Below are 24587 nucleotides of genomic sequence, written 5' to 3'. Positions count from 1 at the left end.
AATTTTAGAGACGAGACCCCACTGATTTTGGGCATGATCCTGACAAGCACAAATTTGCCTGGCAACCAGATAATGTAGACTTATGGGTCAAACACCTAAGCAGGCATATTCTGTGCCAACTATTTATTCATTTAATACATTTATAACCTTCCTTCTCTCCACACAGCAGGCGCCCAAGGCAGTTATCAGAAGACTGAGCAACAGCATTAAATATATATGCTGATGTTACCCTATGAAATATGTCAGTATAAATTTAACTTTTGACATAAGATGAATACCTTTCCTTTACTATATATAGCAAATTTTTAATATGGGAGACAAACCAAAGATCACAGTTCTAATGACAAGTAAAGCAAGCCTCTGAAATCAGTTGCAGAAAGTTCCTTCAAGAAGCCTTGAAGCAAAATGAGAATAGGAAATCAAGTTTATACCATTTCCACGAAGAACGACTGTTTTTTTTAAACCATGAGAAATGGAAGGGAAAGTTTAGAACTTTAAATCTCAGTGACTATGTTTCAGATATAGCACAACAACAACAAAAAAGCCATAAAAGAATTCCTGCTCAACCCTTTGTCTTCATGTTGTGAATGGTTATTGCAGTTCATCAATAATAAACTCAAAAACAGCTTTTGCAGCCATTAAGATTTTTTAAAAGTTCTTTATCCTACCACTCACTCAATAAGCCATGAAATAAATGCAGATAGCATAAGTAAGTCAGAGTCTGAAAATCCATCAAACTCAATTTCAGTTTAGGTTTATACTTGTTAAAACTACCTTTGAATTTATAGCCACCTGCCACAATACTGAAAAAAATGTTTACAAGCAGAAAACTTGCTATATGCAACTATAAGCATTTAAAATATGTCTGCTCAATATGCTGAATCAAATCTAAGCATCTGTCACTTCCATTGTATTGTGTAACACATTAACAGCCCAATCCGAACCACCCTTCCAGCACCGATGGAGCCACAATACAGCACTGAGATAAGGGAACACATGTTCCCTAACCTAGAGGAGGCCTTAGTGATTACTGCTTCACCACAGGATGTAGCGTGTGTTCCATTGGCATGGCTGCCTCAGCAATGGAAAGTTGGTTAGGATTGGGCTGTAACTGTATGCAATGGGAATGGGCACCGTAAGAAAGCTTCCTAGTATCTGATGTAATCAAAAGCATATAGAATGATTTGTCTTTCCAGAAGTTGGATAGAAAGTTACATACTTTAGATGGGCATAGCTGCTCCCCCTGGGCAGCTCTGGCTATTCTCTGGTCTTTGCAAAGCAACACAACTGAGAAAAACCAACAACAAAACGGACAAAACAAAAGCCAACAATTCCTGGGATTAGACTGACTCACGTGCTACATGCTTATTGAGGCACCGCTTTCGCACCTACAATGTTTGGCTTCCAGTTCTGGCAGCCAGCTCAGAAGGATTCTGTATCTGTAAATCTCTTTTACAGATTGCCGTTCCTGTTTCTTGTTTCCAGCAAGCTAGGAGCCACTTGTCCTTGAAGGAATCCCAAGTTTTCCTTACCAGGGAGAATAAGGAAATCACTATATGGGATATTTTCATTTCTTTCTCTTACAGCAACTGATTTTGCCTACTACAGGTAACAAAATGAAACAAGTATCAAATATCAAAAAAAAAAAAAAATTAGTAACATAGCCTAAGTTCATAATTACCTAGTTTGAAATCCTATATACATTTACCTAGCTTGGTATGCTCAGAGATATTGCAAATCAAACGTCATTTCTGTGAGAAATTATTTTTCAGCTCAGAATGTAAAAATGAGATTCAGCAACTAACTGTACATGGACAGTCAGCAGCGATTTTCTTGTTCTCTCTAGCAAGAAAAAGTTGAGGTTTCATCAAGAGTGAGTGGCCCTCAGCCTGTCAGAAGCCCTCTATGCAAGTTAATCTGATATCAACCTATCCTCTTTATTCTCTTCTTCTGCCATGGGCATTCCTCTTGACACTGAGCATGCCCTTAGAATCCCTTCTTAAAGCACATTTCAGCAAAGCCTTTCCTCAACCATCCCAGCCTCATATTTTCTACACTATTCCATTTGAAGCCCTCACCTCGCTCTTTGTCTTATGTCTATAAGACTTCTTGTTTTCCAGGTAGTTTTGGCTTGTTTCATATGAAATTTCTGTCACTGCCAATAAAAGCGTTTTCTATATTTTATTCCTGGTAAGCATGGATGGCATGTTTACACAAGTTATTTACAGTGTATATTCTTAGGGCCAAACTACAAGTTGGATTACAACAAATTGGTGTTGTGTGTTGCTTTCAATTAAAATACAGCTGTGGCAAGGGGGAGAATTGAGAATGCAGAACATGGGGAGCAAGAATTTAAGATGTCCCCCTTATGCCACAGTCCCAATGAAAACAGTATCCCTGAAGCTACTACGAGCTCCAGGAGAAAGCATCCACAGGTACTAATGGAAGCTTCACTTCTAAGACTGTTAGAAGCTCTAGGTTTTATTTAATAATCAGTAAACCAACTCTTTGGGTCTGCTTTTGAAATAAGCCTTGAGGCATCAGCTCAGTTCCTTCTCAACTGCCTACCAAAAAGCTCAAAGCAACAGCCCAATGTCTAGTCAGAAGTCCCATTATTGTCAATGAGGCTTACTCCCAGTTATGTGTGCACAGGATTGCAGCCAACATTTGATAGATCAAGGGAGAAAATTTCTCCATAACCAATTCATTAGAATCCATTTAGCACCCTTCATTTGTGAAGCCTTGTTTGGTACATTTTAGATCTGTAACATAGAAAACATATTTACGGGGACATATTAAAAGACATATACTATATAGCCTTGTATCTCTTATCCAGAGAGAATTCCTATTGAAGACAATGGGAACCTTGGGCATCTTAAAAATATTTAACATTTCCGTTAGAGCCAAGTTATTCTCCAAGTTGACATTTTGCAAACTAGTAAAATATGACCTATGCTTCTTTTTGACTCCAGGAAAATACCCATGAGCTACTGCCTGAAATATCACAAAGCCTTACTACGCTCTTGAAAAGAAACTGTAGGAGTGTTTTCCCCCCCAATATTTGCATTTATGGGGACCTTGCTAGCATTCATGTATAAGGATCTATTCAACGAAAAAGGAGAATGCTTTCATTTGCACAGAAACTTTAGCTGTTTGAACACCCTCATGCAAAATATTTAAGGACAAGTTATTCTATTCATTGAATGAAGGAGGGTTTTGAAAATCATCTCAGACTTTGCAAAAAGTCTCCTATATTTGCAAAAGGGCACAGTTTATTTACAGCAAAGAAGGAAGTAGTAATTCACAGAGAGGCATATGAGAGCTGAAGCAAGAGTGTATGCATAAATACAGTCATAATGGGCTAAATCCCGTTCTTCCTTCTCCTTCACCAGCACCATAGGACTGTGGGGTGGGCAGACAAAAACACCTTACTATTCATGAATAGCAAGATGTTCTTAATAATGTGACCCACAAGTCACGACAGATAAGCACAAAAGCCTAAACATCAATTTGTCTGCTCTAGACAGCTTTAATTACAAATATATTGCAGCTTTAAGCATCAGCCCCAAGAACATTTACTTGAAATAAATTCCACTGAAGTTTATGAGCCTCATTTTCAAGTAAAGATGCTTAGAATTTGTAATTTGTCTTCACAAATCATAACAGTGGCCAAAAGCCACCAATACCTCTTCACAGACATAAAACTCACTATCTGTAATAATTACAGTGAACATAAAGTACTGTAAAGGAGGAAATACCTAGGGGTAGAGGCAGCATAACTTTCGTTAGCCTTCCCTAAAAACATATGTAGCTTTTGCCAAAACTGTACAATGATGTCATTCCATTAATCATGATGTTATTCCATTACAGGACAGTTCAACCTTTAAAGTTGTAGTTTAGTTTTGATGCACACTGCATCATGTGATAGAAGCTGCCACGGTACAGCTGCTAGTGAGCCTCCTTCTCTAGTCTCCCACTTTACAAGTGGTGGATGCCTCTTGCAACATTGGGGGGAGCACAGTTTCATTAGAACAGCAAATTTCTTCTGTTAAAGTATTCCTTGTGTTGGGGGGGGGGAAGAGAAGCTATTAGTAGAAATACAGAACATATTAGTATGCCAAGAAATGGCATGATTCTTAAGATACGTAGCTGGGTACAGAGAAACATGAGAGGAATTACACTCCTACAAAATTATACTTCACACCTTCTCTTCCCCAATGCAGCCACCTGTATCTGTATCATGGAATCCTCCAAAACAATATGGCATGAAGCAAGGGGACTGAGGCATGATAAGGGAATTGATGGAGACTGAGAGCTGCCTTGCATAAATAACTTTTGAACTCTTGTAAGGAACCTTTGGATCAACTTGGAAGTAGGTTCCATTGAAATTAACAGGATTTCCTTTCACACAATGCATTCAGAATTGCAATAATGAAGACAGACCACACTGTGGAAAGTAATTGCAGAGTCCTCAATGTTTTCTTTTCAAGAGGCTAAAAAAGACTTCCAACAACTAGAAGGGAATAGAATTAGCAACTACTGTTGCTAAAAGCTATATGACAGATGAACATCAAGGAAGGTCAAAAGCATTGGAATTCCTGGGAGGGTTCAAGGGGGAGCAAATGCACTGGGGTGCCATGCCTGTGAGGGGTTACACCACTGCCCATCCACCCCTGCCACCTATCCACCCTCTGGAGCCCATCTGAGGGCCAGAGAGGTCTCATGTGGCCTCCTCTAGGCCTCAGAAAGCTGGAGGGCTTTAATCGCTTCTGCTTTTCCAACAAAAACGAAGCAATGTTTAAAGGCCCTCCGGAGGCCTCAGAAGACTCTGAGGACTCAAAGGAGGGCCAGAGGATGCAGCGCAAGGTTCCAGAGCAACCGGTTAGTGTGGGATAGCAGTTTTTTTTTGGGCGGGGGGGCATTCTGCAGTGCTGGCCCTGGGTGACACATGGACCAGGATTGCAAATGGTCAAAAGACCAGCAACCTATTAAGAATCAGGCTATCCTAAATTCTAACATGTGCAGGTGTCAGAAGTATTCGCCACGAAGACAACCAAGGTTTATATATATTAACTATGAAAACTTCAGTCTCACAGGCAAGAAAAATATCTAGACACTAACTAGTAAACTTTGCAAAAGCTAAATTGAAGTATAGCCTAAAACTGTCAAACAAAGACTTAAAACATCTCTCAAACATGGATAGATTTTCAGATCCTACCAAGAGTCACTCACTATTATAATGTGATTGAATCAAGAACACCAAAATAGCAGGTGGGTTTAGACCAGGATTGGGCAAACTTTTAACTTTCGGACTCTGATCCCAAACCTCCACTGCCTTGTGGCTATAACAATTGTATAGAAGAGGAAATTTCAGCAAGTGCAGCTTGTCATCTCACACCTATATCACCTACCTAGTAAACTTTTAAAGTGTTTAAAATTAATAAAAAATGAGAACTTGGAATAAAAAACACATAACACAGCTTTCTGCCTTTTAAATCTTGAAATCTGCAAAAATAAAACAAACAAAAAACAAAATACCCACCATTTTCAGACATGCCTATACATGAAGCTATGGGTGTATGCCTATACATGAAGCTATACATGCCTATACATGCCTATACATGAAGCTATGGGTGGCACAAAAATGAAAGTGGAAGCTTTTGGTTTTTTCCACTGAAATGGAAGTACATAAGCCAGAGCGCCCCCCCCCCCCCCGGTTTGAAAACATGGTTTAGATCAGGGGTACCAAACGTAAGGGCCGCAGGCCAGATACCGCCACGGAAACTTTTTATTCAGACCACAAAATTGGGCTCTCCCAGAGGAAGAGATGAAAAGAAGTCTCAGAAGACAAGGAACTGTGCAGGGGAAGAGACAGACCAAGAGGAGTGAGAAAGGGAGAAGCTGCGGAGGCACTAGGAGAGCCCAATTATTCTGCAGGCTGCCCTTTCAGCCGTGCCACCTGCTGAGATGTCACTTTGCTGAGCACCTCTCTGCTGCTTGAATTGCAAAGACTACTCGGCAGAAGTGGTGCTGCTGAAAGGGCGGCCCGCATGATAATTGGGCCATATCCCGAAATTATGATCAAGATGCACATATTTTCTCTTCTGTCATTTGCAGCTAATGAGTTCCTAACTGAGAAAAGAATGCTTTTTTTTAGGTCAGCACCTGCTTAATGACATCCATTCCAGCTTAAGCCATTTCTGTCCAACGTTGCATAAATGCAACAAGGACCAATTGTGTATGCCTGTGGGCTGGGCAAAAATGGGTAAAATAGTGTTATTTCCAGCCCTCAGCATGCACCATGAATGCTATTTGGCCCACAGTATGAAATGTCTTACATCTCTGGTTTAGAATATCACCATCTGAACCCAATCAGCGACTGAAGGACTGGACTGTACCCATCAAGTGAATAATTGATATAAACACACAAAAGATTGCAAACAATGTAAAGGAGGGCAGCTAGGATAATATTTTCTTTAAAAATTTTATACATTGGAAAGGAAAAAAACAAATTAAAACAGGGAAAAAATAGTTAGGTGGCAATACAATTACATGGTTGCTCAGAAGGATTTCAGGCTTATTGAAAACCTAACATGAATCAGCACTGGCACAAGAGACAAATTACATACTAGATGTATTAACAATAACACCTTATCCAAGGCTTGATTAATACAGCTCTTTCAGAATTTGTAACATGGAGTACAATGCTCTATTCCAAGTACTGCTATTTAACGTCGGTATCGACAAGTTACAGAATATTAAGAAAACAGCAAGAAAGATAGCAAAAGTTTTTGTCAGGTTAGAAGCCTGCTTAAAAACATAACTGGTAACAGCACTGAAGCTCTGGAATGCTCCTGCTAAGGAAGTTTACCTGGTACCATCATCTTTTCACCTTTTTATTTTTCACGTCTTTTGGAGTCTTTGCTTTATTTTAACTTGTATGCTGTGCATCATAACTATACAATGGATGTTCCTTAGCCATAGGCATGGCATTCAGAGATTTAACCAACTGCAGATTTGCTGTTAAATCTGCTGGAGGGCTGTGGCAAGGGAGTGGCAGCACCAACTGTGCAACGAAGGAGTGCAACTATCCTCCGAAGGAGTGGAGCTGCTACAAAGAGCAACTCAGCTGGCTGCTCACTGCTTTCTCTTTATGGAAGGCAGTGGCTGCAGGGGTGGAGGCAGAAAAGCAGTAGGAAAGCAAAGAGTGGTCAGCTGGGCTACTCTTTGCAGCAGCTCCATTCCTGCAGTGGGCAGAGGCTGCAGAGGTAGAGGTGGCAATGCCACCTCCTCACTTGCTGGTGGGCAGCTGGATGCCTTCTCCTTTTCAGGATGGTGCAGACTGCTCTGACTCAGCTGGAAGCCATTGAGTCTAGCTGTGGTCCACCAAGTTGAGGCACTGGGACTTGAGCATTCACAAATTCTGGTATTCCTGGGGAGTCCTGCAACCAAACCGCCCACAAGAGAGACCACTGTACTTTAACTTTTTTTTTGCACTTGCACTGTACTTTTGTTTGTTTTTTTTAACTCATACTGTAAACTAATTGGGGAAACCCTCCCTGGGCATTTGGTGGGCCACTGTGAGATACAGGTTGGACTAGATGGGCCTTTGGCCTGATCCAGCAGGGCTCTTCTTATGTTCTTATGTTAAACCTATGTTGTTGCGGGGGAAAAAGCAAATCACATGAACAGTGGGCCCTCATTACTGCAGGGATTTTGTTCCAGAAACCCCCACAGATAACACATTCCCCAGATGCTGGAGTCCCAGTGGGGGCAGGGTTGCAGCACTGCGATATCTTTCCTGGAGGTTGTGCTAGGCCCTCCAGAGTTCTCATCAGGCCTACCTCCACAGAAGGTCTCTAGGACGTGACTAGAAGTGACTTTTAGTTCATGTCCTGGAGGTGTTCTGAGGCACAAGGAAGCCTATGGAGTGGGCTGTGGGCCTCCCTAAGCTTCAGAACACCTTCTGGACACAACTGGAAGTCATGAATGCAAACTGGAAGTCACTCCTGGTTGTGTCCTGGAGGCCCTCTGAGGAGTGTGGGAGGCAACTGTGGATGGTGGAAGCCATGGGTGCTGCTTGCAGAGGAGAGCCCACTGTATACAGAATATCTTGCTGTCACCTGGACTAAACTCATGAGGTCTCTTCCAGTTCTATGAGCCTATTTCATTTATAGTTAATTTGAAAAACAAGTTTCTTAAAAAACCAAAATTCTGTTGATGTTTATATAAGAGCAGCTACTCAAATCTAGCATGAACAGTCATTTAATTCCAGGCCATGTAGTTTGAAATGTCTTTATGCCAGTCTTTTTGTGTTCTTTCTAAATTATATTTAACAAAAGTCTTACTTCCCATGGATCTGGACATTCCTCAGGGCACTTGGAAACCAGAGGTTATAACATATTTGATCTTATGGGTACTATATTTTCTGCACCAAATATTGGTGAATTTGGTGAATATACACCAAATATTGATAAATTTGCCTATATTTCCATTTTTCTTACATGAGTGTTTTAACTTCAAGACATAAATTCACATGATATATTGATACTGCCTCCCTCAGAGAACTATAATTCCCAGTGCTCCTGGAAAGAAGGAATGAGTATCAAAACAAATGTAAATCTGTCAGTGGATAAGCTCTATTTAATACTACCTCCACTCCAATACACAATATGAAATTCCACATTGTTGGTTCCTTGAACAACAATTCCTTGGACTGCTGATGATCTGAGCAGCAATGGAGAACGCTGCTAACACACTTGCCTGTATGGTAAACAAGCATCTGTAGAACTGTTCTCAGGATGGACAAAAATCCACACCTTTTAAATCAGAATTTACATTGGATAATTTAGACTTGCACTTAAACACTGAAACTGAAGTCATGATCCTATATCAAAAACACGAAATTTTAGCCTATTATAAGAGGAAAAGAAAAATATTTGATTTTTGAGGCCAAATGATACAACACAAGAGTCCGTCAATTTATTATTATAGCAAATTATGAATATTACTAGCAATTAAACAGCATGAAGATTTACTTTCTGCTAACTGGTTAAGAGACACTTTTTCAAGTGGGTGCTCCTCTTTTATTTAGCAAGGGGAGAGTAACTGGCCCACCTCACCCCAGCACTGTCTTTTCTAGTGGCTGTCTGCTGGTGTTGCATCTTTTTAGATTGTGAGCCCTTTTGGGACAGGGAGTTCTTTGATTTTTTTTTGTGTGTGTGAACTTTTTGTTGAAAAGCGGTATATAAATACTGTTAATAATAATAATAATAATAATAATAATAATAATACTTTCCAACTCATGGAGAAACACTGCTTCCACCCAGTAGTTATCATGCCTGAAAAGTTCTGGGCACAGCCTCAATTCAGCAGACCTAAGTCTGGCTGATTCATGGCCTTCACTTCAAGCAAGCCTTCTTGGTTAGTGTTCCTGCACTTATACAGAGAACAAAACAAAAATCCATTAACTTCACAAGTGCCACCTTGTCCGAATGGATATTGAGCATAAAGTACACAAACTGTAGGTATACAGTTATTGATCACATTAAGTAGATGATAGGTCAGTTAACATACAATGAAACATCACTGACATAAAATTTATTTTAAAATAATTTTTAAAAATCAGGACCTACTAAGGGGATCAACAAGAGATCTTCTAAACACACCCAGAGAATAAATATTGAGGTGCTTTGTGAAAGTGAGGAAGAAATAAGAATGGATAAAGTAAAAATAATGAGAATATTATTAGTACAAGGTCAGATCACTCAACTGTGGTTATTATGCAAGTGTGGAGAGCAGTGATGATGGGGTTCCAGACCTAAATAGAGTTAGGATCTATATTATTCAATCACACACAATTCCTTACTTTATAGTTTTGTATGAAAATATGCTGAGGAGAAGGTTCATGATTTGTAATAAACTTGAATCAACATTTTGACATCCCTTTGTATCTAAATTATGTAAACAAGTGTTTCTCAACATTTGTCCTCTGCTGTAAGGCTTCACAAGCAGCAGGTGTCCAGGAGTCTCATGAGTACCACCAGACACCACTTCAAGTACCACTGGTGGTACCCATACCACTGGCTGAGAAACACTGATGTAAACCTTAAGTGAATTTGAACCCAACCCAGGCCTCTTGCTGACTAGTGGGTTAAGCAAAGGCTTGAGACAACTCCCACAAACTGTTATACATTGTAGTACCACAATCTGTCTCCTGCACAGGCTGAGAAGTATAAAGCCCACTTTTTGCATATAAAATAAGTTAATTATTGCACCTTACACTGTAGATTCTCCTTGTGAATCAATAATTATTCTCTGCTGTTACCAGAAAGCCCCATTGTTTCAGAGCTCCTTAAAACAGACATATTTATACAACTTGCATGAACAAATACATAACCATGATCTGTTTCAAAATTAATTATGCAGCACAACTTGTGATTTAGGGCCAAAGTTTTTTTTGTTATCTAGGGCAGCCTATGGGCTAAAGATATACAGTAGGAAAATAGATGCCTTGAGTGCCCTTTGGGGAAAAAGGCACAATAAAAAAATTCCATAAATAATAATAATACAGACAAGGTTTTTTGCACTTGGGAGGGAACCAAATAAAATCAATGAACATTCAACGTTTGAAGTAATTTGCCCCACGATCTCAAGTGGTTGTTCTAAGAAAATAATTTCTTCTAGATGCAATACATCAAATGCAACAACATCAAACACAAGTGACAAGTTTGCAAAGGATGATGATTAAAATAGAGGCCAAAGAGCACAGGCCTTTGTGGATTCATCAGGCCCTTTTCAGACATGTTACTAGATTGAGGCCTCATTCAATTCACACAGCATTTTCATAGTTGCATCTTACCTTTAAAAGCGAGTGAGAGTGTTTGTGTATGCTGGGTAGGAAGAAAAGAATTATTCCAGGATGGGGGTGGGTGAGAAAAGGAATTCTCAAATGCAGCCAGACACCATCTGTCTTAACCAAGCCAAAATTTGGCAAAAATTATTTTCAGCATGAAATTCAGCAACTTCTCTCTGACCCTTCTTCCTCCCCATCCCAAGTCATTACACCCCAACTCTGGAATTAGCCAACACATATGTGTGTGTGGGGGGAGGGGGAGGAAAAGAGACACAGTCACAACAAAGAGACAGCCAGCTGGGCCCAAACCCCGTTCCAACCCCCCAGTTCAGACAAAAACCTCCGTGAGGAAGTTTCACAGCACAATCCTAGACTCAGAAGAAAGGTCCATTCAATTCATTGGGACTCACTCCCAGGAAAGTATGCAGAGGATGGCAGCTTCGCATCACTATCCTAGGCATGTCTACTCAGAATTAAGTCCCATTGTGTTCCACGGGGCTTACTCCCAGGAAAGTGTGCCTATTAGGATGGCAACCTTAGTCTTGCAGAATAGGCTGCCATCCTATGCACACTCCCCTGGGGGCGAGCCTCACTGACTATAATGCGGCTTACTTCTGAGTAGACAAGCATAGGATCGGGCTGTGAAGCCGGCCAGACCAGGATGGGCTGCTTCTCTTGAGGGCGGAAGGGAAGGCAAGAGTAGCAGGCTGGAGAAACAAACTAGCCTTCTCCTAGAGGCAAGCCGGGGAAGAGAAGGCGAAGGCGGCTTTGTCTCTCCCCGCCCCCTTCCTGGGCCCGGAGACAGCCTGGGGACAAAGGAGCGGAGGGGAAGAGGGCTGGCCGGGCGCGGAGACAGCGGTACCTACCACGGCAGGCGGCGGCGACGAGGAGCAGGAGCTGCGCTGATCTCCAGGCGAGGGACGCTTTTGTGCTCCAGCAAGGGGCCATAACACCGCCACGGGGGAGGATGGAGAGGGGAGAGCTGCTGCTGCTGCTGCTGCTGGCGGCCACCCCACAGCTCCAGGCAGGGGACCCTCTCCAGGGGACCCTCAGCAGCCAGCCCAGCCGTGCGCTCTCCTCCCTCAGCCTCCTGCTCGGGGAGCCATGGGCTGCTGCTGCCGCTGTCGCTGCTCCGGCCTCGGCCTCCTCGCCTTGCCTTTCCCGTCTCGGGCAGGAGGGGCTCCGGCGGTGCATCTGCGCATTGCAAAGCGGCTGCCCGGGAGGGGAGGAGGCGAGGCAGCCCGGCCTCCTCCAGAGGAGGAGACTCCAGCCTGGCGCCCGGGAAAGGCTGGGGCTGCTGGCTGGCTGCTTCCCTCCCGGCGCTTCTCCCTTTGGGGAGCCGCGCGCGTAGCAAGGAGACCCGGCCCTACTGCGGGCTCCGGGGCTGCAAGGCCTGGATCGGCCCCAGGAGAAGAAGCGCGCAGATGGCCACGTGCTTTGGAGGAAGATTTATAGACCGCTTTGCAGCGGAAAGTGGTGTGCAAAGCGGAATAGATGAGAGCCCCAGTCTAGGCATGTCTACTCAGAAGTAAGCCCCATTAGGGTCAATGAAGCTTACTCCCTGGTAACAGTGGATAGGATTGCAGCCTCCGTGTCTGGTTCCCTGACCCCAGAGTGACAGGAGTCCTCTTTTTCCAGGACATATCCTCTTTTTTAGCCTTGGGCCCTGGAAAAGAGCTTCAGTGTCCTCCTTTTCCCTGTGAGCAGGCAGCGCAGAGCCTTCTTGGAATCAGTAAATTGTATGTAATATCGTTTTAAATGTAATAGTAATAGTGTTAAAATTAACCACATGAAATTAATATGATTGTTTTTAGCTTTTATTTTGTCACATCCTACATTTTTCTTGGGTGTCCTACATTTTGGGATGGCTTGTCCTCTTGTGGTTATGACATCTGGTCACCCCATCTGTCCCCAAAAGGCTGACGGTCTAAGAGCCCGATCCTAGGCGCATCTGCTCAAAAGTAAGTCCCATTATAGTCAATGGGTCTTACCCCTAGGAAACTGTGGATAGAATTGTAGCCTAAAAGACATGCAAAAGGGATGTCAACAACATCCCTTTTACTGGGGCACCTTGTGGGGGGAGAAGGGTGGGCTCCATGAGATAGGGGTCAAGGAGTCATTTGTACCCTGTCCCAGGGTCAAAAAGTGGGGGCAGTCCAGGAACCAAAGGAGGGGCCCAGACATTTTCTGGGATCTTACATTTTCTGATCTCACCCAGACTCACTGCCCATGTGGGATGCTGGGGGCACGGCAGTGGCTGCTGCCACAAGCCATAAGCGCCAAGCCAAGGTGACACTCATCAACAGTGTCAAATCTGGAAGGAAACTAGCCTCCTACAGCAGCTCTTTGGCTTGTGGATCTGTTTCCCATGAAGCATAGGCGCTCAGGGACACAGCTGCAAAACTAGGTTTTGATACACAAAGGACACTTTCCATTGTAGTGTGAACCTAAAAATCATTGCTAATTGTCTGCAATGATTTTCTGTATTTTAAAGATTTTAGAGAGACTTATGAGTGTGTCTGGTTTTCCGTATTACTGTATCTAGCTGCAGGCAGGTAGTCCTGCTGCACTTGCTGAAATTCTCCTTCACAATTGTTAAAGATCCAGGATCCCTAAAGTTGAAAGTTTGCCTTTATAGAAGAGGGAATTTCTCACAGATGGCAAGCTGCACCTGTTGAAATTCTCTCTCCTTCACAATTGTTCAGGATCCCTAAAGTTGAAGGTTTGCCCAGCCCTGTTGTAAATCAACATTACTGGTATTTATTTGCATCTCTTTAGATTGTGAGCCCTTTTGGGACAGAGAGCCATTTAGTTTTTTGATTTTTCTCTGTGCTAAGCAGGGTTAGGCCTGGTTAGTACTTGGATGGGAGACCACCTGGGAATACCGGATGCTGTAGGCTTATACCATAGTCTTTCGAGACTGAAGGTTGCCAACCATTTTAGTTGAAAAGCGGTATTTAAATACTGTTAATAATAATAATAATAATGATAATAATACTTGGGTGCTTTTTGTACTTGGAAATCACTCAGGCAGCCTGGTCCTATAGTACTCCCAGGTAAGTGTGTATAGCAGTGGTTCCCAAATTGTGAGCTGTGGATCCCCAGGGAGCCATGGAAACCAGCTATGGGAGCCACAGAATCCTCACAAAAAACCTGATACCCTATAAAATGTATAGGATTGTAGCCATAGAGCAGTGATTTTCAACCAGTGTGCCATGGCACATTGGTGTGCCTTGAGTTGTCAGCAGGTGTGCCACCAGAGTTTGGGGGAAGGTCATTCATTAATAGGGTCATTGGGGGATGTGAACACCCCACCAGCAGTGCAGTGTGCCTTTGAAATGGTAAAAAAACTGATGGTATGCCTTGACAATGTGCCATAAAATGAAAAAGACTGAAAATTGCTGCCTTAGTGGGATTCACAGACAATGGTCCAGTAGCCACCTGTCTAAAACGTTTGGGAACCATTGGTGTGTAGGTCTGCAAGCTTAGGCTGCAATGCTACCAAGCCTGTCCTTAGAATCAACCCACACTGGACACAAGGAAACTTCTGAGTACACGTGCAGAGAACTGCACTGTTATTTCCAAACAAAAGCGTATAGGTTGGCAGCTTTAGTTGGTAGCATGCATCCCAGGCGACTCACTCTCTTTTGTATCGAGAGAGGTTTTAACTCGCACACGTGCATATGTATTCACATGCCGCTCGATCCTCCTATGTGTGTTTTCCGCGGATGTGAGTTCCACTGAGAGGTCTCAAGGGGACCCGCTCCCTGTGTGCTTAGGATTGCAGCCAAGCAGGCACATCCAACACAGAGTTAGGCAAGTCTAAACCAGTGACATGCAGTGAAGTCCAGGCCCTGGGAGGCACAGCTACATGAATACACGCTGACTCTTCCTCCCCTTCCCTCAAGCTCGGTCACTCTCAGTACCTTCCTTGAAACTCTCTCTCCTCCCCCAAAAATAAATTTAAAAAACTTGCCTTTTCTTCCTCCACTTGGAGCTAGGGACAGCTCTGCTACACGACCCCTGAGGCAACTGGAAAATTGCCTCACCTTTAAAGAGAGCTGGTCCTTTGCACAGGCTCCCTGCTTTTTCATGGCTTATGTTGAACAGAAAACTCTTCCTGCTGCCTCCCTGTAGCTTGTTGATGCAGATGTCCAGCTTTTTTTAATTGGAAACCAGTTGCCCTGCATTATCCATTTATAATGTAATGACAAAAGTCATTACTATAAGACTATAAGGTAAATGAAGGAGAGGGGAGCAAACAGTGTCTCAAAGCAGAAGGGATGTGTTTAACTTGACCAGTCCATAAATTGGTTCAGTAGCAGGCTCTTTGCAACCCTACTCTTTCTTTCATGAAGACCTTAAACCATATTCAGGCATCCCTCATTTTATACAAGCTTGATTTATACATTTTTGAAATAACGTTCTTGTTCAGTTAATACTATACTGTAACCTTGTGAAAACCAGCTCTTCTGTGTCATTCTGCACTCAAAGGCTGTGTGTGTGTAACCCTGTTTTTCTCCCCAATGGGCGCCCAAAGTGGCTATCTTTTATCAGTTCATATCTTTTCAAAGATACGGGTTACTGACCATATTTTCTGTGACTACCTTGAGTCAAAGCTGAAGGATGAGTCGATATTGTGAAGGTGAGAATCTTTTCTTTAAAATCTTATTGCTGGTGGATAATATCCCAGACATCCAAGTTCAATTCAAGATCTTTGTGAAAATATTCAAGTTGTCTGTCTTCCCCTGAACACTACATCCCTCATCCAGTCAATATTTAAGGCTCATTACACAGGTCTGCAAAAAAATTTTTTGAACAGCTGTTTTGGTTTTGTTGACTGATTCTTACGTTTTTTGGTGCGCTGAATCCAAAAACGATAGCAGTTTTGTCCTAGGACGTCAGGTTTTCGAACAAACGGGTGGTCATCGTTTTAAAAAATCTCTTAACGCAAATATTTTATTTACATGAAAAATATTAACTCATTTGCACAGGTGACAACAAAATTAACACCACACTCGTAGATTGCTTGTGAAATCGTCTTTTTTTAAACTCTAAACTTCTTTTTGAGCTTTTCCTCTTGTAGGTGGCTTCCGGAAGATCCCTATACAACATCCAGCAGTAGTCAGCCATCATCGTTACACTCCATTTCCCTTGATACCTTCTTTCCGTTTTTTTTATATCTTGATGGAAACGTTCTCCCTGCTCTTCACTCACTGCTCCCAAATTTTCAGGAAAATACATAGTCAAGGTGTGAGTTGAGAAAATGGACTTTTAAGCTCATGGAGCAACCAAGCTTGTGGAACGCTTTCAACATTGTTTCCACCATTTCCTTATAATTTGGGTCCTTTTGGTTTCCCAAAAAGTTATTTATGACCACAGTAAAGGCAACCCACGCTTCTTTTTGAGTTGGAGTCATTGAACTGATGAAGTCTTTGTCGGATATGAGTTTTCTAATATCCGGGCCAACAAAAAACCCCTCTTTCAGTTTTGCCTCCGTTAAACCTGGAAACTTGGATCCCAAGTACTTGAAACATTCGCTATCTTTGGGAAGTGCCTTAACAAATTGCTTCATTAATCCTAATTTTATATGGAGTGGTGGTAATAAAACCTTCTCAGGGGGTACCAGTGTATCTCTGAGAACATTCTTTTCACCAACAACTAGACTTCTTGGTGGCCAATTTTTTGCTTCCAGTGATTTTGTCGGTCTCTACTGTCCCATAAACATAGAAAACAAGGGTATTTGTTGTACCCAGCCTGTTGTCCCAGCAGCATACACAATACTTTTAAATCCCCACATACCAACCAGTTTTGGTTTTGATAACCCACTTTCTTGAGTACCAACTCCAAGTTCTCATAAGTCTCCTTCAAGTACACCGAATGAGCAACAGGAATGGACGCATAACGGGCACCATTGTGAAGTAAAACTGATTTTAAGCTTCTTTTGGAAGAGTCAATGAAAAGCCTCCATTCAGAAGAATCATACTGAATATGGAACTGAGCCATCAACCCCTCTAAATCAGTGCAAAACACCAAATTGCCCTCATGAAAAAAGTAAGACAGAAAGTCTTTTTCTCCGATGTCTGTACCATGCAAAAGATGTACCTTCCATCAACAAATTTTTGCTTTTAAGTCTAGAACATGTATTTTCATGTTTTTGGGAGCACTGGCAGTGAAAATAAATTTGTTTTTCCATGTTCAGTTTTTTCCCCCCAAGTATGATGAATTTGAAATTTAGCGATTTCCAGCTACCTGTTTGACCAAGGCACATTTCGATTGTGAAAAAACCTGACGTCCCAGGAAAAAACGGTGGTCATTTTTGAATTCAGCACACCAAAAAACATAAGAATCAGATAAAATTATGAAAACAGCTTTTTGGTTGCAGACCTGTGTTATCTCAAGAAAACATTTGATGCTGTAATGAAGTCTACTGATGATAGAAAAATGACTGTTAAAAATTTCTGGAAATCTTTTAACATGAAAGACTCTACCATGCTTGTCAGTGAGGCATGGGATGCAGTTGTTGTATGAATGGTGTTTAGAAAAAACTGTGTCCATATGTAGCACATGATTCCAGAGCAGTGTTTCTCAACCTCTGCCTCCAATGTACCACTTTTTATGTTCTATCTTAAGTAGAAGAAGGGACAAATTTGTTCTCAACTGCCTCTGAAAGTAGAACTAGATCCAATGGGTACAAACTGAAAGAGAAGAGATTCTGGTTGGACATCAGGAAGAAATTCCTGATGGTATGGGTGGTTCAGCAGTGGAACAGATTGATGAGGGAGGTGGGATTCTCCCTCACTGAATATCTTTGAGCAGAGGCTTGACAAGCTTCTGCTGGAGATGCTTTTGGAAGATTTCCTGCTACAGGCAGGGGGTTGGACTAAATGACCTTGCAGATCCTTCCCGTTTCTATGATAAGTACCACCAATCCTGTGATGTTAACCTGTGGCCCCACCCCTTCTGGTTCCACCACATGGAAGCTCCTGAGGAAGGAGGGAAACTTCTGCACTCTTATGGCCAGCAGTTCACCAGCTGATTGTCTGCAGTGCTGTTGACAATCAGCTGGTGAGCGGGAGCCTACTTGAGACAGAGGTTGATCTTCTAGCCAAAATCTGCTTGGGCAGTGGAGATGGAGATTTGCAAGGAGGATCATCTTTGCATACCACTGGGCTGGTGGTACTCTAGAACAACTGTTTTCAACCATTGTGCTGTGGCACATTGGTATTCTATGAGTGGTCCACAGGTGTGCTACAGGAATTTGGGGAAAGGTCATTTATTAGTAGGGCCAGTGGGGGATGTGAGCCCCCACACTGGCAGCATGGTGTGCCTTGTCAATTGTCAAAAACCTGACAATTTTAGTACCTTGTCAATGTGCCGTGAGATGAAAAAAGGTTGAAAATTGCTGCTCAAAAGGCTTCAGAGTTGAAAGTCATCTATCTAAAACCAGAGAAAAAAATTGTGAGTTTGGCTAGGAGAGTTGGAGTTAGAGGAGTTAGAAGATGTGCAGGAGTTATTAGACTCTCCTAAAAGAGAACTTTTGCCCCAAGATTTGGTTAACCTTGAGAAAGAAAAGGAATGTGACAAAGCAGGGAAAAAAGAGGAGATTGATGTCATTTGAACTCTAACAGCTAAGTGGTCGACAGAGGCATTCAGTTTAATTGAGAGTACATTGGCTATTTTCATCAAAGATGATCGAACACAGCTCAAAAGCAAGTAAAAATGTGCTGCTGGCAATGGCATTTCAAGAAAAGAAATGAATGCTGCCAGAAAGACATTGTAAAATCTATAATCTGGCAGCAATGAATTATCTCAACCATCGACATCTGTAGCCCCACTTTCCTATCCCCAATAGTCATCCTCCTTAAGTCACCAATCAATGTGTTATTTGACTTTTCCCCCCAATCTGTACCATTTATATAAGTTCCTATGGTAAAAAAAATTTTTAATTTATGCATTTTTGAGATATGCGCTGATTTTTGAGAACATCACCCCTGTGTAAAATGAGAGGTACCTGTAATGCCTTTCTGTGATCCTGGTCAACCTGCAATGATAGTTAGACTAGGGCTATTACGAGATTATACTTAGAAAAAGTCTAAACTGGGTTTTTCTTTCTGGATTTACTCATAAAATATGTTTTAAGAAGCTCTGATCTAACTAGTGCCTGGAGAGACTAATAAGATGCAGTGTTTTTAAAAACAGCCCTTGAAACAGAATTTTAGCGCAAGTGAATTTTTAGCTCATGAATCCCTGCTATCATGACTAAACTCCATCAGCAAGGCTTTTGCTGCTTTTTTTTTTTTTTACTATTCAACATATGTAATACTCTTGCCTTTCCTATGACTATTTTATAAGTTGTTTACAGCCCACTTCTATGGGCCTTTTGTGACAGCAGAATGAGTATTCTGCTCATTCGGGGGGGGGAGGGAAGGGAAGGGAGGGCAGGGTTTGGGGGCAGATCAAGGGAGGCATGAGCCAGTATATTATCCCCTATTCCTCACCCAGTCCCTCCCTTTTTTTCTTTTTGGACTTACACCAGTTGTATACTGGTATAGGTCCATGGAGACCCATAGGTCATCAGGAGGCCTACAGAGAGGTAAAGAAAAAATAAAGAAATATTTTTTCTTTATCTCTTCCAGGTCTCCTGACCACCTCCTTGGTGTGGCTGCATGCGATAGCATAGCAGGGAATAGACTGGGCTGACAGATTCAGAAGTAATGATGTTGCACTTATCTCTTAACCTGAAGTAACCAATAAATAATTTTAAAAAGTAGATTAGAATAAAATGTACTATATTTAAAAGTGACAAAAAAGTTATTCCATCACTGTGTCATTTTGTATGAATACTGTCAACAGCATCCATGTCAGAGCCCCAGTGGTTTTCCAGCAAAAGCTTCTCTTGATATTTTCTAGGTCTCCAATCAATTGAAAGATATGGGGTAAGATCCAAAGAACTGCATAGGCTCAAGCAAAAATCCTGCACTTGCCAAGTACAATTTTTGATTCCCCCCCCCCCTCTTTGAACAACAGCCCATTTTGCAGCTCTGGTTCATTTCAAAAGCACTTTGACAAGTAGCATAGAGGGCTGTTGTTTGAGGAAAAGCAAGTCTAAACTTAACCTTACTGCATACTCCTTTGGATTCAGGCCATGAATTTCGCATAAGGAAGTCCTCATAGAAGCAATGGACTTTTTTAAAAATAGCAGAATTGGGTTTCCCCTTTTGGGTTTTGCATCATACATGAAAACTCCCAGATCTGTAAAATAATGCAAATACTGGAAATATTGCAAAAACAAAATTAGCTTTCAGGCATTCTCGTTGCCATCAGATAAATGAGTTGACAAATGATAAATGAGTTGATTTTAACTTACCTTTGTGATATTGGACATATTCTCTTGATGGCATGTGAGAGACAGCCTGTCTTGCTAGTTATCTTAACATTGATTTGCCTATAAAGCATGCATCTTTGGCAAAGCCAGATTTTTCAAGCTTCTATTATATTCCTGCATTCTTCTAAATAAGGAATCAACATGATAGTCATGTAGCAACTGTTACCCTGCACATGCCCGATCTCATCTGATCTTGGAAGCTAAGCAGGGTCAGGTCTGGTTAGTACTTGGATGGGAGACCGCCTGGGAATACTGGGTGCTGTAGGCTTATACCATAGTCTTTCGAGACTGAAGGTTGCCAACCTGATAGTCAACACCAAATAAACAGATAATGCATGGTGCAATCCTCATTGAGTTTGACCCCGAATGAACACACACACAGTTCTTTGGATTTTTGGAGAGGCAATCAATAGGCGACAGGAGAATTCAAAGGACTTCTTAACGTTTACTCGTTTGCAAACGGGACCTCCACACCCAAGGAGGACCCCGAAGGATTACAGTGATGTGGGTTTTATAGGGTCTTTCCGATAGGGGAGGGGGACAAGAGGACACAAAGAGAGAAAAAATATCCAGGGGAAAATAACATACAGGCAGACACCCAAAACAACATTTGGCAATGTTATCAGTACAGGATGTTGATCTGAGGATGGCAATTCAATACACATTGGCAGTTTGTTTACAGAGATATCCATTAGAGGGGGTTTGGTACTCTGACTCATCCCTTTTACCCTAACCTTTTTATCCTCATTTGTTGATTGCCCTTATCTATGACCTTTCTGTTCACCCTTGGAGGCCCATATTAACTGATTCTCTGAGAGGGATAGCTTTTTGGTCAGAGAAGAGCCTTATGGGTGAACTGGGCATCTTGGGATATTTCCATATTGTGAGCTGGGCATATTGATATCAGTTTTTCCCCCTGATGGGCACCAAGGGGGGACAGAAAGGAGGTGGAATTTTAGCAAATTCGCTCGGTAAACTTGGGCAGGAGAGACAGGAGGGGCTGTAGGGCGCTGAGTCCTAACATATTGAAAACACAAGGGGATTGAGTAGATACAGCAACAGGACAGAAATATAAGAACTACAATAACTCCAATTAATACTAAAAGAGATCTAAGCCAACCAAAATCCACAAGCCAGTTTAACTAGTTGGGAGAAACCTTATGGGTGACATGGTTTCAGAGCAAGGTCTTTGAGATCATATGTAAGGTTAGTTTGGTTCAGAGACTATTTTCTATTGGGCTGAACAAAACAAAAAAATACTTTCACTTTCTACAGAGCATTCTGAATACACAAGGGTTAAAGTGCAAACATAGCTACTTGTCTGGGCGTCTGGTCTGTGAGCATCGTGTACACCCTGAAGAGTGACTCTATGTTTGGGTACTCAGGAGAGTAACTATTTGCTAGCCAAACTCTCTTAGTTTTTAAGGATATTGAAAAGTTGCTTACATGTAGGCAGAAGGTTTGGAGATAAATGTGAAAGTCAGGGTATGAATGGAGGGAATTCCCTTAATCTCCCAGGATGCAGGTAAACTGGGCCAGCAGTGTCAGCTAAAATGCATATTAGCTCCTTGGTGCCAGAGCCTGTCTAGCAACTTTCAAGTGAGGTTTACCTAAGTTAATGCTAAATACAGGTATAATCCAAAGTTTTGGTACAAAATACAGAAGTTACTGGAATTACATTCAGGAAAGCAAACACAAACTGAAGATACAATGGAAAATAATAGAATGAATAGAAAATAAAAATGCTACACTAAAGCAACTTCATCCAAAGAAATCATACATGCTTATAACAGCTCATTATTCATCGGCCGTGAGTCCCCTCAGCAGGTCCAACTCCAACATATTCTTCAGCATCAGGTGAGCAAGGTGTTCTTCATCTTCCAGCAGCTGTCTTCTAGGCGACATTGTGTATAGTCAGTGACCTGACAAGCTTGTACCTCCCGTGTTGAATTTCCATATGTTCATCTGGGGGCATGTGGCGAGGGACCGGTGTATCCTCTATCTTGCCATCTCTTTCTTCAGTGAGTGTACACAGATTGAGGAAAAGAGGTCTGGTCTCCTTCGCAGCCAAGTTGCCTCCACCATTTGTCTCAGTTTAGAGGAGCACAGGCAGGCCACTGAAATTTCTGCTGGCCACTGAAATTCTGAGCTGGCCAGTAATGCGCCCATTCAGAAGGGTGGGGTTTCCCCTTCCCAGAGGCTCAAAGTTATCCAATATGCATTTCAAAGGGTTTCTTCCTTCAGGCTCAGGCTCTGAGTGCCTCATCTTAATTGTCACACAGGCTGGCCTCCTGCCTGGGAGCCTCCTGCCTGGGGTCTCAACTGGACTGGCTGGCTGCCCAAAACAGTGACTCACTCATGGACAATCCTTCAAAACCTTGGGGTTTGCTGCCTTGACACACACACACACACACACTCATATTCTCATTCGTATCTCAGTCACACAACACTCAGTCAGGCAGAGAACCACGTGGCCTTGCTCTGAAGCCACGGAGATGGGCGCACACACACAACACAGCAAAATGTGTAATAATATACAAACAATATGTACAGTAATTCAAACACAATCAGCAATATGTATGTACAGTAATACAAACACAATCACCCTCCCCACTGAAGCTCCACACTAGAACTTCCCTTCAAACTTCAGGGTCCCCACCCTGGGTTCCCACAGAGAATTCTCACCTAAGCGCGCTGTACCTTCCCGCGGGCGAAGTTCCGTTCTCCTGGGCTCTTTCTTGCACAGAAGGAGACGGTCAGATTCAGAGACAACCCAGCGCCAGGACACACACAAAGGGTGTGGGAGCTGACTCACTTTACCTTCTGGCGGTGCGCTGTCTCCTGCAGTGACTTCGTCTCGATCCTCGCAGAGCCTTGCCTTCCAATCTGAGTCACAAGGCACCAAAAACCGACCCCGAATGAACACACACACGGTTCTTTGGATTTTTGGAGAGGCAATCAACAGGCGACAGGAGAATTCAAAGGACTTCTTAACGTTTACTCGTTTGCAAATGGGACCTCCACACCCAAGGAGGACCCCGAAGGATTACAATGATGTGGGTTTTATAGGGTCTTTCCGATAGGGGAGGGGGACAAGAGGACACAAAGAGAGAAAAAATATCCAGGGGAAAATAACATACAGGCAGACACCCAAAACAACATTTGGCATGTTATCAGTACAGGATGTTGATCTGAGGATGGCAATTCAATACACATTGGCAGTTTGTTTACAGAGATATCTGTTAGAGGGGGTTTGGTACTCTGACTCATCCCTTTTACCCTAACCTTTTTATCCTCATTTGTTGATTGCCCTTATCTATGACCTTTCTGTTCACCCTTGGAGGCCCATATCACAGTTAACTGATTCTCTGAGAGGGATAGCTTTTTGGTCAGAGAAGAGCCTTATGGGTGAACTGGGCATCTTGGGATATTTCCATATTGTGAGCTGGGCATATTGATATCAAGTTCAACAAGACATTCCCAATAAAAGTGCTTAGAATTTTGGCTTTGGATCTGTACCAGCTTTGGGTCAGTACTATCCCAAACCAAAGTGGTGCCTAACTTTTCAATCGCTTCAATTTTTTCCACTTCTTTGCCTGCCTAGTCATTTAAAATGGGGGTGGGGGAGGAGAGAGGAAGGGAACAGTGGGGAGGGATTTGGAGTACTGCACCCTTCTCACCTTAGGCCCCATCATCTTCTGGTTCCTTCTTAGCTTTTTCTAGTTGTGTCTTTCAACACACAGTCTGGGTTGAACATGCTGGGAGTGAAAGAGGACACTGATCCCAGCATGCTCCGGAAACTGAAGAAATAGAAGGGTGGGAATTAACTAGCAGTGGAGGAAAGGGTAACAAATAGTTGAAAGAAGCAGCAAAAGTCTTGGTGATGGAGTTTACAATTAGATTCAGTAAGAACATAAGAACAGCCCCACTGGATCAGGCCATAGGCCCATCTAGTCCAGCTTCCTGTATCTCACAGCAGCCCACCAAATGCCCCAGCTTTCTACTTGCACTGCAGTGCTTTTCAAGTGCTCTGTTTTTAAAAAAGACTAATGGTAAGAGGGGTCAGTATCTCCACCCCCTTCTTGCATGCCTAGCAGGAAGGTGGAGCAATTCTGTTTTTGATCGCTTTCCTGGTAGGGAATTATCATAATGATGTCTCTTTCTTTCCTTAGCATGGCTGTTGTGGTTTATGCGGCTGCCTCTACAATCCTCCTTTCACTTGCTGTTAGTGAGCAAAAAGATGATTAGAGAGTGGGATGAAGCAGTTGGGTGGCTCAAGGTGGGGGGTTGACAGGCAGATGCAGTGTGCAGGACATTCCCTTCCAGTTTGTAGCTTGTCGCTCA

General features: G+C 42.5%; 1 protein-coding gene and 1 pseudogene across 1 annotated transcript in view; one reads left to right on the top strand and one right to left on the bottom strand.

Annotated features, from left to right (window-relative positions):
- The window catches only part of LRP12 (LDL receptor related protein 12), a 38064-nt gene extending 26218 nt beyond the window's left edge, over positions 1-11846 (bottom strand). The window contains exon 1 of the mRNA XM_066624138.1: positions 11722-11846. Coding sequence (XP_066480235.1) covers positions 11722-11803 — 82 coding nt within the window. The 5' untranslated portion in view covers positions 11804-11846. The remainder of the gene's footprint in view (positions 1-11721) is intronic.
- An 8545-nt stretch (positions 11847-20391) lies between these two features.
- On the top strand, positions 20392-20511 carry LOC136649852 (5S ribosomal RNA; annotated as a pseudogene).
- Positions 20512-24587: the final 4076 nt, after the last annotated feature.

This window comes from Tiliqua scincoides, chromosome 4, assembly GCF_035046505.1.
Source record: "Tiliqua scincoides isolate rTilSci1 chromosome 4, rTilSci1.hap2, whole genome shotgun sequence".
NCBI lineage: Eukaryota > Metazoa > Chordata > Lepidosauria > Squamata > Scincidae > Tiliqua > Tiliqua scincoides.
The sequence above is the reverse complement of the archived record's forward strand: the minus strand, read 5'-3'. Positions and strand labels throughout refer to the sequence as shown.